A 12747-nucleotide genomic window follows, 5' to 3' on the forward strand; every position below is an offset into this window, starting at 1 on the left:
TCTCTGAGCCTCCATTTTCTCACTGTAAAATGGGGTTAATAACCACAGAGATGTTGGGGGAAGTGAATGATACAGTTCACATTCAGTATATAACACAGTACCTGACACATAATAAGCAGTCCAAAAATGTGGAGTATTATTACTGTCAACTGCATAAGTCACTCTCTTATGGAGAAATTCTCATCTCAAGGTAAAGTATTTTCTGGCTAAAATACTAAAAAGGATTTTAGTATTTGGTACACATTTTGTATTTTGGCCTTCCCTGATGGCTCAGATGGTAGAATCTGCCTGCAGTGCAGGAGACCTAGGTTCGATCCCTGGGTCAGGAAGATCCCCTGCAGAAGGGAATGGCAACCTACTCCAGTATTCTTGTCTGGAGAATTCCATGGACAGAGGAACCTGGTAGGCTACAGTCTATGGAGTCACAGAGTCAGACACGAGTGAGCAACTAACACTTTTGTATTTTGGGACTCAGTATTAATATCATTATCTTACTCTTTTTTTGTACATAGCGTAGAGGCATACCTCAGAGATATTGCAGGTTCCATTCCAGACTACCAAATGTTGCAATACAAAGAGTCACATGACGTTTTCTTTACTTTTCCAGTGTGTTTAAAAGTTATATTTATACCATATTGTACTCTATTAAGTGTGCAACAGCATTATGTCTAAAAAAAGTACATACCTTAATTAAATATACTTAATTGCTAACAATGCTAGCCATCATCTGAGCCTTGAGTTGTAGTCTTTTTGCAGTAGTAACATCAAAAATCACTGATCACAGATAACGAGAGCAAAAAGTTTGAAATATTTCGAGAATTACCCAAGTGCGACACAGACACATGAAGTGAGCAGTTATCATTGGAAAAATGGTGCCAGTCGGCTTGCTTCACACAGGGTTGCCACAAACCTGCAATTCATAAAAGACACGCCATCTATGAACTATAAGAAAGCAAAACAAAGTGCAGTGAAAGGAAGTATGCCTGTACTTTATAGTGTGGAATATTTTGGTATACAATTTAGCAACAGAGTCAACAGTCCTCTAATACAAGCAGGACACTAAGGTTTTAATTTTCTTCATTTGTAGCGTGGGTTTAGTTTATATCAAAGGCCAATTATTAGTCTACTTTTGAGAAGACATTTTGTTTTCCTAATGGAAATATGATTCAAATTCTGAAAGATAAGGTAGAGAACTGATTCTGGAATACACCTCTTTAATGAAGCGAGGAGTCCCAACGGTATGTCTGCATTTTTCTACTCAAATATTCACAATGGAATCCAAGTTTTTCAATAGGTCTGCATGTATCCTTTGCATAAGTCTTTTTCTAAAACTCTACAAAGCTGTCAACCCCACATTACAATGCTACTATATATAACAACTTTACATAAGAGAACAGGGGTCGGCCATTTTTAGAAAATGCAGGTGCCCTGTAAGCCCCTATCTGAAAGAAAGACCTTAGCTCAATTTCCTTTGAAGAACGGGAGACTTGAAACTGAAAACTTTATTAATGCCATTGTCTCCTTGTATCAGCAGGTTCCAGAGAGATTCCTGGAAGTTGCGCAGATCACATTACGGGAGTTTTTCAATGCCATTATCGCAGGCAAAGATGTTGATCCTTCCTGGAAGAAGGCCATATACAAGGTCATCTGCAAGCTGGATAGTGAAGTCCCTGAGATTTTCAAATCCCCAAACTGCCTACAAGAGCTGCTTCATGAGTAGAAATTTCAACAACTCTTTTCGAATGTATGAATAGTAGCAGTCCCCTTTGGATGTCCACGTTATCCGTGTCTAGATTTTGATTTCGTATATGTGTGTATGGGAGGCATGGATATGTTATGAAATCAGCTGGTAATTCCTCCTCCATCATCTTTCTCTCATCTTCTTCTGTTTTCAATTGCAACGGGGATGGTTCTTTTCCTGCCGCCTTTAGTTTACTTTTGCCCAAGGCCCTTAACATTTGGAGACTTAAAATAGGCTTAATTATCAGGGAAAAAAAGAATGTTGACGTGTGTAAAGTCTATATTAGCAAGGACGGGCATTTGTTTAAAATGCGTCTGCTGGCTTCATGGTTTGTTGCAAATGGCGGTTGGCGGAGGGAGACCCGTGACACAGCCCGACTCCGCAGTCAGTGATGTGTCTCTTGTGTTTACTGCTGAGAAGGTCAGAAAACTGGATGAAACCACTTGATAAACTTAAATATTTTGCTTGGTTTGAACTCAGTAAGTAGCTTTTTATCACACGTTTGAAAATAATGCCGGTGGCAGATCAAGAGCTCACTTTTCAAAAGTACCCCAAAAGGCCACATTGTAAAAAGAAAACATCATCACTAACTGTCAAGTCTCTCCTCAGAGAAATGGCAAACACCCCAAACTAGTTTCTTTTGGAGGCAGAGCAATTTTATACAAAACTGACTAGTCAAGGTGAGACTGGAGATTCATGTGGTTTCTAGTCTCCTCTCGGAATTTTGCAATAGGTTCTTCTTGGTAGTAGTGAGTACCTATCGTTCTTCATACAGGAAAACCCCTATAATGTGTTGTTATTTTCTGTGTATCTTGCTTAAGACATAAAAAGGCACATAAGTTTCCAATTTATTCTTTGCAAAACTTTGTTTATATGCTTTAGAAGAATTATCATGTCTGTGTAATATTTAACAAATTTTTTTTTTTTCAAAAAACACTATTTTCTGAATTCCTTTCTATGGTAAGGAATAAAGGACATCCTAACTTGACCATAAAATTCCTGCCTATACTAGAAGTTTGTTGACAGCTGCTAGCTGACTGGATCTTCCCCTCCTGAGAGGAGTACATTTGAGAATGACCTATTTTCCTATACATTTCCACACTACCTACCCTGATGGATATTCAAAGCGGTGACAGTCTAATTTAAAGTGTTTTCATTTTAGGTACAGTGTTTTAAAGCAATTGATAAAGTCTCTTCTAACTCAGAAGCTAGTAATTGACCAAAACATGAGAAGAGTGTATAGAATAGGAGCATTTGGGAGTTAACCCAAAAGACACAATTTCAGCACACATGAGAAAGCTAGCTGCTATTTCATGCTTTCTTCAATGGTTCTCCTCTTTTTTTTCTTTCTCTTGTCTTTTTCCAGTTTTTCAAAGGTGTACAACGTTTCCATACTTGCTTTTAAAAAGCTGTATGGCATTCACACTTGTTTTCTTGGATGGGTTTTGTGTGCAGAGGCAGTAAGAATTCCTTTTTTATTCTAATAGTGTTTTCCAGAACCCTCCCTCCCTTCAGTAATTTGATCTACATCTTCTAAAATGACACAGTAAAAAGAAAAAAAAAAAAAGAAAATCCTGGTATGTAGATTATGTACAACATAAATACCGTTTTTCCTTGATTTTTATAAAAATGACATTTGACTTTGGAGACTGTCGGTTGACCCATGAGACTAGCTGACCCAATCGCTGTAATTTAACATCATTTATAAATTCTGCTGATGGACAGGAATGTATGAAGGCAATTATTGTCAGCACAAAGCTTTAAAACCTGCTGACTTTAAATTAAACGGTGTGGTCCTGTGATGCCTGCGTCATTCAGGAGACAGCCTCTCACGGTGTGGACGGAGTGCAGCAGCCTAGGCCTGGGACGCCCCAGCCTCCCTGCACAACCGAACCCATCCCCCAGCTCGCAGGCTCCTACACAGCGCACACAGGCCCATCTGAGCCAATGTGTTCTTGTTCTGGCTTGTTTAGGGGAAAAAAAAATGTTCAGATAATCATCACATTGGAATATAATGCAAAAAAAAAAAAAAAAAAATCCAATCAGCACAAAGTAGAGAAGCAATCTCAACTTGTGGTCACACTCTTTTGCCTTGCTTCACGCCCAAAGGTATGACATTCGTTGTTCACATCAGTATACAACTGGCTCTTTTTGCTGTTCCATGGAATTCACATCACCATTGTGTTGCCATTTGCAAGGCAAAAGGCAAAACCATAATATATTCACCTATCGAGACAGATTGCTAGTATCTTCCTGATCTGGGGCAAATTTAGTATTGATTCCAGACATATTTAGATTTTTAGTATTATTCTCCCCTGCCTTTCTAATTTAAATAGACAAATTAAGCAAAAGTGTGTATTCACAACCAAATGTTGATGTGCTTATCCACAGTAATATCCTCTCAATGTTCACTGAGGCATAGAAATTGTTTCAGAGTAGAAATTGCAGCGTGAGTAGAAACTCACCTCATTGTCCTGGAAACAGAACTTGATCATTTTGCTTTTAGGTGATTCTTTTTCTTTCCCCACCATAAAATCTTGTGCCTCCCAGTGCATTGGAAAATGACAAAAGCCTGTCTCTCAAAACGCCTATTTAACAGGTTTTTTAAAATCACCATCTTTCCAATCTTCGTTCAACTCTCACCACGTAAAAATTGGCGACTTGGGAGAAAGTTCGCTTTCTCTGGTGGGAGGGTGAAGGACTAGGGACAGTTTACAAAGGGAAACAAAGTCTAAAGTCCATGTTGAAATACCACATTTCCACTTATTTTCTGCTAACCCCAAATTATTTTTGCATCTACACTTGAGGTTATAGTCTGTGCCTAGACCTAAATGCACCAGCGGGGGGATTTTTAAAAATCCTTCAAAATCCCACTTTTTTCCCACAAGTACAATTGTTCTTGTGCCTTCTGTGGCTTTCGATTTCATCTTTTTGACTTTATTTCCAATTACTACAGCTGCAATAAACACTAGATTTTTTTTCTGGCTGTTTGACATAACGTTGATAGCTATGCATATTTTGTGTCTTTTTAAAAACAAAGCGGGAGAATACGTTTTTGAGAAGAGAATTTTTAGAACAGTTTGATACCGCAAATTATTTTTTCCTCAATTGTTTGAGCAGCATTCGAGTTTTGAAAATTCTTGTAGAAGCCAATTTTTTGTAACTGTGGTGCAAATCTTGTGTTTTCTTAGCCTAACGAAAAGTAGTATAGAAGCAATATTTCATACCATGTGCTATATATGTGTGTGCAGATGTGTGAACATAAACACATACACACATATACACACATGTAAAAATAGACATATATATATGCGTGTGAAGTGGAAAGCTTACCTTTTCCTACCTAGATTTAAGGACCTATTTTAGGCTTGTTATGTTTTGTCAAAAGAATGTTCTATTTGCAACAACAAAACATTTAATTCTTACTGTATCTCTGGCTGTTTAATGAGGACATTTCACTTTAACTGGTAAAACAACGTGGAAGATGGTAGAATGTAGTCATTATTTAAGGAAATGTTCACCCACATATTCCCGAAGTTTGCGTTGTGCCTCCAAGTATTATTCCATTAAAGTGTTTTATGTTTGCCGACTCTTTGTTGCTGTGCTAGGGATGTGGGTGAATATCATTTTTAAAAATGTTAAAAACGACAAAAAAAAAAAAAGCAAAACAAAAACACTAAAGCAAGAGGGGAACTTTTATAAAGCAATGTAAATATTTAACCTCATGGCTGTTGTTACGTAAGACATGAGATTTTAATAAATAACTACATTCTCACAACATCTGTTGAATTTATTAGGAACACTTCGGTGACTGTATAGACAGTTGAAAGCATTCTTGAAAATCCTGCTCTCTACTTTTAAAAGATAAGAGTCTCTTTCATCAGATGTCAAGGGCAAGGGTAATGCAGTTTCTGTAAATTTATGAAATTTCTTTTCTGTGTACATGAAGACACTTAGTATGTAATCCCCCTCCCCCCACACACACACATACATGCATACACATAACAGGTTAATATTAAGTCGTAAAGCTAAAGAGTTGGGGGCTTTCAAATCAGGATGTTCCCCAGAAACAATCATAAATTCATCAAAGAAAAAGTGGTTTACAGAATCCCCCGAGAGAAGCCGTGTGCGTGTGAGGACAGAGCAGAATCTCTTTGCCATGTATATTATAGACTCTTTATTGGTGTGAATAGTACAAATGTTTCGTTCTGGTACAGACTCCGTGTTTGCAAATTACAAGAAGCATTGTTTTCAAAAAGCTCCCCTTAAAAGAACGTAACTGGTTTCTATGAGTAAGCAGTTACTGTATTGCACTTACATGTGATGTTGAAGGAAATGCAGTTTTGTTTTCTGTAGATCTGTTGGTTGTAAACCACCTATAAGACTAAAGCTAAAATGCTCATTTTCAGAGCTGGGATCAAAACTGGTATTTAACCTTTGCATCTTCTTATAAGTATCCTTCTAGAAACATAACAGAATCTGGGAGCAACTGGACTTTGAGTCTTTTCAACTGAGCCCTCTCTCAAAACTGACACCCCCGAAAATGCACAAACATGAGCATGAGCAGAAAAGGCAGACAGAGTGGCCCTTTTTTGTGAAAATGGATCCATTCTTTGTTTTTTAAAATATTTGAATCCTCTCCATAGGGGGGAAGAGCATTTTAAAATTGTATATTACCACTTCAAAATTAAAATTCGAAAAGCAAATGTATTTGGGGTTGGTCTCAGCAATACCCAGAAGAATCAAAGGTCCTGGCTTCCCCCAATATTGTCCCAGCCATTTCTCATATGTATATAGTATAAACCGTGACAAAACACTGCCTTTATATTATTTAGCAATATGTTGTAAATAGCATTATTAAGCTCTTTTTTTTTGTAATAAAGACCCTTTGATTTGAATATAGTACAATAACTGAACTGATAAAGTCAATTTTTGATTTTTTTTTTTTTTAGCTAGAGGCAATTTCAATTGTGGATTTTTGTTGTTGTCTATTGTTCTGAAGACTTTGCATAATTTATTGGTTTAATTTATCCTAATTTATTTGATGAAGGTGTACAATTTTGTATTACCAAGGATGTACTGTAATATTAATTGATATGATAAAAAAAAAACAATGAGACTCCCTGTCCATATTAAAAAGTAAATAAAAAAGGTGCAGTAGACAATTGATTTTAAAGTAAAAGTAAAAAAAAATTAGTTTGGCAGCTACTAAATTTTAAAACAGGAAAAACAATTTGTTGGGGGGAGGGTGGGAAGGGGGTTTTACTTTGTGTGTTGAAGCTTTTGTATACTCTGCAAACTTTTACCTTTTGCTTTGTACCACTTAAAGGCTACAGTAGTCCAATTGCCTTGTGTGCCTTCCATCTTCTCTTAAACTGAATGTATGTGCAGTATATATGCAAGCTTGTGCAAAATAAAATATACATTACAAGCTCAGTGCCATTTGATTTCTTTTAAACATTTAAACACATAACATGTGCCATTTAGTTTTTGGACCTGTGTCCAATTGTAGGACAGCAGGCTAGTTGTGACTGTAATATCAATTCGGGAGTTTTCCTCCTCCTGCCAGTTTGGCAATTTATTTTTTTGTTTGTTATTTTTGGTCATGTACTTGCAAGATATTAGTTCCCTGACCAGGGATTGAACCTGTGCCCTCGGTACCCAAAGTGAGAAATCCTAACTACTAAACTGCCAGGGAATTCCCTGGAGTTTTCCTTTTATTACAATTCTTAAGCCTACAAACCTAGGATCGTTACACACAACTCATAGAAATGGTCTTTTTTTACTTCAGACATTTGTAGTAAATGGCTAGATTTCTGTCTGAAACCTCTTCTCACAGATTTAAATTTAACCCTCAGAATCTATAAACAATGAAGGTTTTGGATGCAAACAATATTGTGAGCTAATAAATGCAGTTCAATTGTTAATGTCTCATGATTTGAAGAACAAGGAAAGATGTTCCCCAAATCACAAAATGGCAAATATGTTATTTGAAATATGGGGAGTGAGAGCTTGTATTGTTTCTACTCTGATTGAACTCAGAACTACATCCTAATGTAAATTTAAAACCTTCCTGAAATGTTCCTTTGGACAGGAATGGCAGCATGATTCATACTAAGAACATTGGTTGTATGGCTTTGGAAAACTTTCTTTCTCTCTTTTGCTTTAGTTTAAAATCATGTCTCCTTTATCTTCAAATCAAAAACCTTGAGGAATCATCAGAACTCATTTGCCCACTTGACAATGACCCTATTAAATGTCACTCACAGCGGCACCTCCCTTTCTCCCTCCATATTACTGTACACTGAGTCTTATCCATCTCTGAGATGCCTCCTTTTGCTCTTGCCCTCAGTGACAAAAACTTTATATTTTGACTCTCTTGTCATGAGAAGTGCTTAGAATCAGTGCCAACTGAAAAGCTATTAAATGGTAATGGTATTTTCCATTTTCAGCTCTTTTTTCTATCAATGGCACAAATTTAAATTCCAGCCTTCCTAATTAAATTATGCGAAAGAGCATGCTCTGTGCCAAAATATTTATTCCCTGATTGGAGAAAGAAAGTCACGCTTCCTTTCACTCCCCGCTCCCCCCACCCCACCTCTCACCCTCAGCTCCCTTCTAACTGCTCTTGAAAGGGAGAAGGCATTTGCAGTAATATAATGAAATGACTTCCGTCTTCTGGTCCTTACTTAACACCAATCTTCTTTAAATCAGATTGGATAATCCAGGTAGTGACTAAATCACTAAGAAGTTACGGTAGGTGATAATGTTTTCTGATAGGAGGTTCATGTAAACTGTAGCTTCAACTTATTACTTTTGTGACGCCATCCGATGGCGCTGACCCAGAATAATATGCATTGATACCACTATTCTTAACTTTGATCTGAACCCTGTTCACAGAACTTTTTCCATATATGTCTGTCTCAATGCCTGCCAGTACCCTTGGTATACTTAGAGGTTTAGGTTTCACCAAGTAATAGTAAATAAAAGGTTGATTTTATTCATTGGTATCTCCATTCATTATCATAAATGACAAGTTTTACTTAAAGACTGACAGCAAAAAATCCTCACATTTTTACAATTTATTCACACATGCTAAAGTAAGAGACAGATGTCTCTGAATACAAGGTCATAGGAAAACATCAAATATTTGCTGTGTGTTGCCAAGCTCTGGGATCAATGAACGCTCCTGAAGGCATAAAATACAAGAGAAGGATTTATAAAGGAAAACAGCTGGTATGATATCCATACAAAGTTGTGAAAGATTACTAAAAAAAATAAATGGTGCCACACACTCACTGCCCTCCACAAGCAATAACCCTTTGGAGGGAGGGTCAAGTCTCTAGGGTAAAAAAGCCTAAAGGGTAACCTTTTTCTTTGGTGTCTAGAAGGCTAAAGGATTCTTAGAGTCCATGTAGCTACCATGTTGACTTTCTCCGAAGGCTTTCTACATACCAAAAAAAAAATGTTTGCTAAAATGTTTTGCTTGTTGTCAACAACATGAGAACAATTCAGTCATGTCTGACTCTTTGCAACTCCATGGACTGCGGCACACCAGGCTTCCCTGTCCTTCAAGAAAGGGAATTTAGGGGGCTTCCCTTGTGGCCCAATGGTTAAGTATCCACCTTGTAACGTAAGGGACACTGGTTGGATCCCTGGTCCATGAAGATCCCACATGTTGCAGAGCAGCTAAGCCTGTTGTCCACAACTATTGGGCTTGTGCTCTAGAGCCCAGGAGCCACAACCACTGAAGCCCACATGCCTAGAGCCTGTGCTCCGCAACAAGGGAACTGACCGCAATGAGAAGTCGGTGCACCGAAATGAAGAGTAGCCCCTGCTCACCGCAACTAGAGAAAGCCTGGACACAGCAACAGCGACCACCACTGCCGAAAAATAAACTTTAAAAGATTATTTTATAAAAAAGAAAGGGAAGTTAAGTTACAGGGCAAGGCAAGAGCAAAATTCTGAAGTTGGTCAAGGGCGGCTGGATCTTTTTTCCTCTGTTCATGATCACTTGCCCTTCAGTAAGTGTCTCAGCAAGTGTCATGTGATGCTCTCGCATGGCCCCAGCCCTTCCTCTGTTCAAGGGGACGGAGGCATCTACTACAGGTAACATGAAGAAATCACCAACTTGGTGTGTTTCTCTTCCAGTGGTATAGGTATTAAAAGATACTTGGTGCACAGGAATACACTTTACATTTTCATTTTGGGGCCGAGAACACCCCAGCGATTAAGGGTTGGAGGTCTTCCCCACCAAACACAAGGCCACGTCTTTGAACAATGTCACTCATGGCTACGCCTTGCCTGAATGCAATATCATCTGTCAGGGCATCCTGCTTCTCTTTCCAGGACTTATGGTCATTGAGTCCTTTGACCACTTTCCTGCCTATGGTCACTGAGTCCTTTCAAGTGTCTCCAAAATCATTCAGAAGGAAGGACCCTTCTCCACTGGACATTGGTTTATTTTTCTGGTTAGAGAGGAAATTAACTAGTGCTGAAGAGATTTTAAAGAGAATCTAACTCAGTGACTTTTATTCCCAAGATCTCTAGGGTAATGTGGTACTACCTCAGGGGCCACCAAATCGAGATCTCTTTTAACCAAAGAATTCTTATCTTTATACTGGGGTGCAATAAACTGTTCACTTTTTTAAAAGGTGTTCTCTGTTTCAAGCAACAAAGATCTCATCAGATATGATAGGATAAGTCTCTAAGTATGAACGTGAGTATTAAATTCAAAAAGTTCTGTCAAACTTTCATTAAAAAAAAAAAGAAGAGTTCCATGAACTTGTGGTTGTGGGAGGAAGGTGGGTGAGGGATAGATCGGGAGTTTGGGATTGACATGTACACACTGCTATATTTAAAATAGATAACCAACAAGGATCTACTGTATAGCACAGTGAATGTAGCTCAATATTCTGTATTGAAATGGAAAAAGAATTTGAAATAGAATAGATGCATGAATATGTATAACCAAATCACTTTGCTATACACAGGAAACTAACACAACACTGCTAATGAACTACAATATAAAGATTTTTAAAATATGTGTTTATTGATAAAGTCAATGAAAAAACAAAAATAATCATAAAGGTGTAATCAAACTAATTGTTCTCTTTTAGATAAATTGATTTAAAAATGTGGTATCTACATACAATGGAATATTACTCAGCCTTAAAAAGGAAGACACTTCTGATACAAGCTGTAACATGGAAACATCCTGAAGACATCGTGCTAAGTACAATAAGCCAGTTACAAAAACACAAAGGCTGTGTGATTCTACTTGTATGAGGTTCTAAAAGTAATCAAATTGAAAGGGAAAGTAGGCTGGTGGTTGCCATAGAGCTATTGTTTAATGGGTATCAGGTTTCAGATGGGGAAGACAAAAGAGCTCCAGAAGTGGATGGAGATGATAGTTGCAGAACCGTGTAACTTGTCTGTTCCGTGTTGTTTGTTCTGTTTTTTGCAGAACCAAAATCAGTTGTCACTGATTTTACACTTGAGAATGGCTAAAAAGGTAAATTATATTTTATGCCTATTTTACAATATAATAGTAAACATCTTTTTAAAAGGTTAAAAAAAATAAAGGAGTTCTCTGCTAAACAACAACATAATACTCATTAAGTAAAGTAAGAGATCTTTAAGGATGAATGATTAGGTGAACATTAAAAAATAGTAGCTTTATGTGAGTTTTAGCAAACCTTCAAAAATAGAGATTATTTTTATACCAAAGAAACAGCACAGAGCCTGCTGGGCACATGCATTTAGTTCCCTTTCTTCTCCCCTAGCCAGTGGCTTTTGTCATCCTGCCATACTGTTTTAAATTGTGATCTGAGAACTATACCCTGACCCATGGCAGCTTCCCAGGACATTCAAATTTTGAAGAACACAGAAGCTCTCCAGGAACTAAAAGTTTCTTCCCATGCCTACTATTTCCTGGGGCCCTTGCTCTCAGCCTCAGGCCTCTAGCCACTGTGGCCCCACCTCCAGCCAGCCATGCTTGGGTACGCCCCAGAATAGGAGTGGAGCAGCTTAGAAAGATTAAGGTGCCATAACAGGCTGAAACAATCACTTAGGCTGTCTCTACCCTGGCAAAGGGGAGGGTATTATTTGCAAAGCCCCCTGCTGAGTGGCCCAGGTGCTAGCTAGACGGGCTCAGGAGATAGTTTGGCAGCCACCCTGGAAAAAATGCCTGTGTCTCTGCAAATAAATCTGCCGGTGGAGAAAGCGCTGAGTTTTCCCCGGTGCTTGTGCAAATAGCACTCTGTGCTTTGCCGGTATTGGACATTCCTTGGTGTGAGTAGCTCTAGACCATGAAAATGGGAGGCATGGATTTCTTGTCATTGTCGTTACCCTTGACCTGTTGGGAAATAATTTCAAAAATCAATGGTCCAATTTCCAATTATTCACAACATGAAAGCTCTTGGTAACCAGAAGAAACATTTTCTTTAAATACCTGTTCAGCACTCAGCAACTGAAAGTGAGCAAGAGAGTCTTGAAGTCTGACACAGTGGAAGGTAAATGAGCATGCACTCAAGCGTGGTATGGGCACGTGCATCTCAGGACAGGTATTCTAGAAAAAACACCTGTGCATTCTAGGAAAAAACTGTGAATAATATATCCATTATCAACTGAATATTATTTATCTCTTTTCTCCACTCGATATCCAAGGATTTGTAGAATTGACATTATGATTACATATATGAGAAATCTTCATGAAGTGGATGCATTTCTAAACAAAAAGCAAGTATCAAAGCTTATACTAGAAGAAGGAAAAAATCTAATAGAACTGAGATCCTAAAAGAAATGGAAAAACCTGCTCAAAAAACAAAATAAAAACAAATGCAATCTCCTCTCCTCCAAAGGCACCCAGCATTGTAGGTCTATGGGTGAATTCTATCAAATATCTAAAATATTAGATCAACAGTTCAGATACCTATATATACACATATACATCCCAATTTTTTATGAATTCCACACATTTATTAATACAAATGCAAAAACCCTAA

At 37.8% G+C, this 12747-nt stretch overlaps 1 protein-coding gene across 13 annotated transcripts in view; it reads left to right on the top strand.

Moving 5' to 3' along the window:
* Positions 1 to 7172, top strand: part of PROX1 (prospero homeobox 1) — a 60061-nt gene extending 52889 nt beyond the window's left edge. For 10 of the 13 annotated variants that reach the window (XM_025285459.3, XM_025285457.3, XM_006074269.4 and 7 more), the window contains one exon: positions 1532 to 7172. In XM_025285459.3, coding sequence (XP_025141244.1) covers positions 1532 to 1720 — 189 coding nt within the window. In that variant the 3' untranslated portion in view covers positions 1721 to 7172. The remainder of the gene's footprint in view (positions 1 to 1531) is intronic. The other 3 variants (XM_006074274.4, XR_006551042.2, XR_006551043.2) reach the window with 3 other exon arrangements.
* Positions 7173 to 12747: the final 5575 nt, after the last annotated feature.

Source organism: Bubalus bubalis, chromosome 5, assembly GCF_019923935.1.
Source record: "Bubalus bubalis isolate 160015118507 breed Murrah chromosome 5, NDDB_SH_1, whole genome shotgun sequence".
Classification (NCBI taxonomy): Eukaryota; Metazoa; Chordata; class Mammalia; order Artiodactyla; family Bovidae; genus Bubalus; species Bubalus bubalis.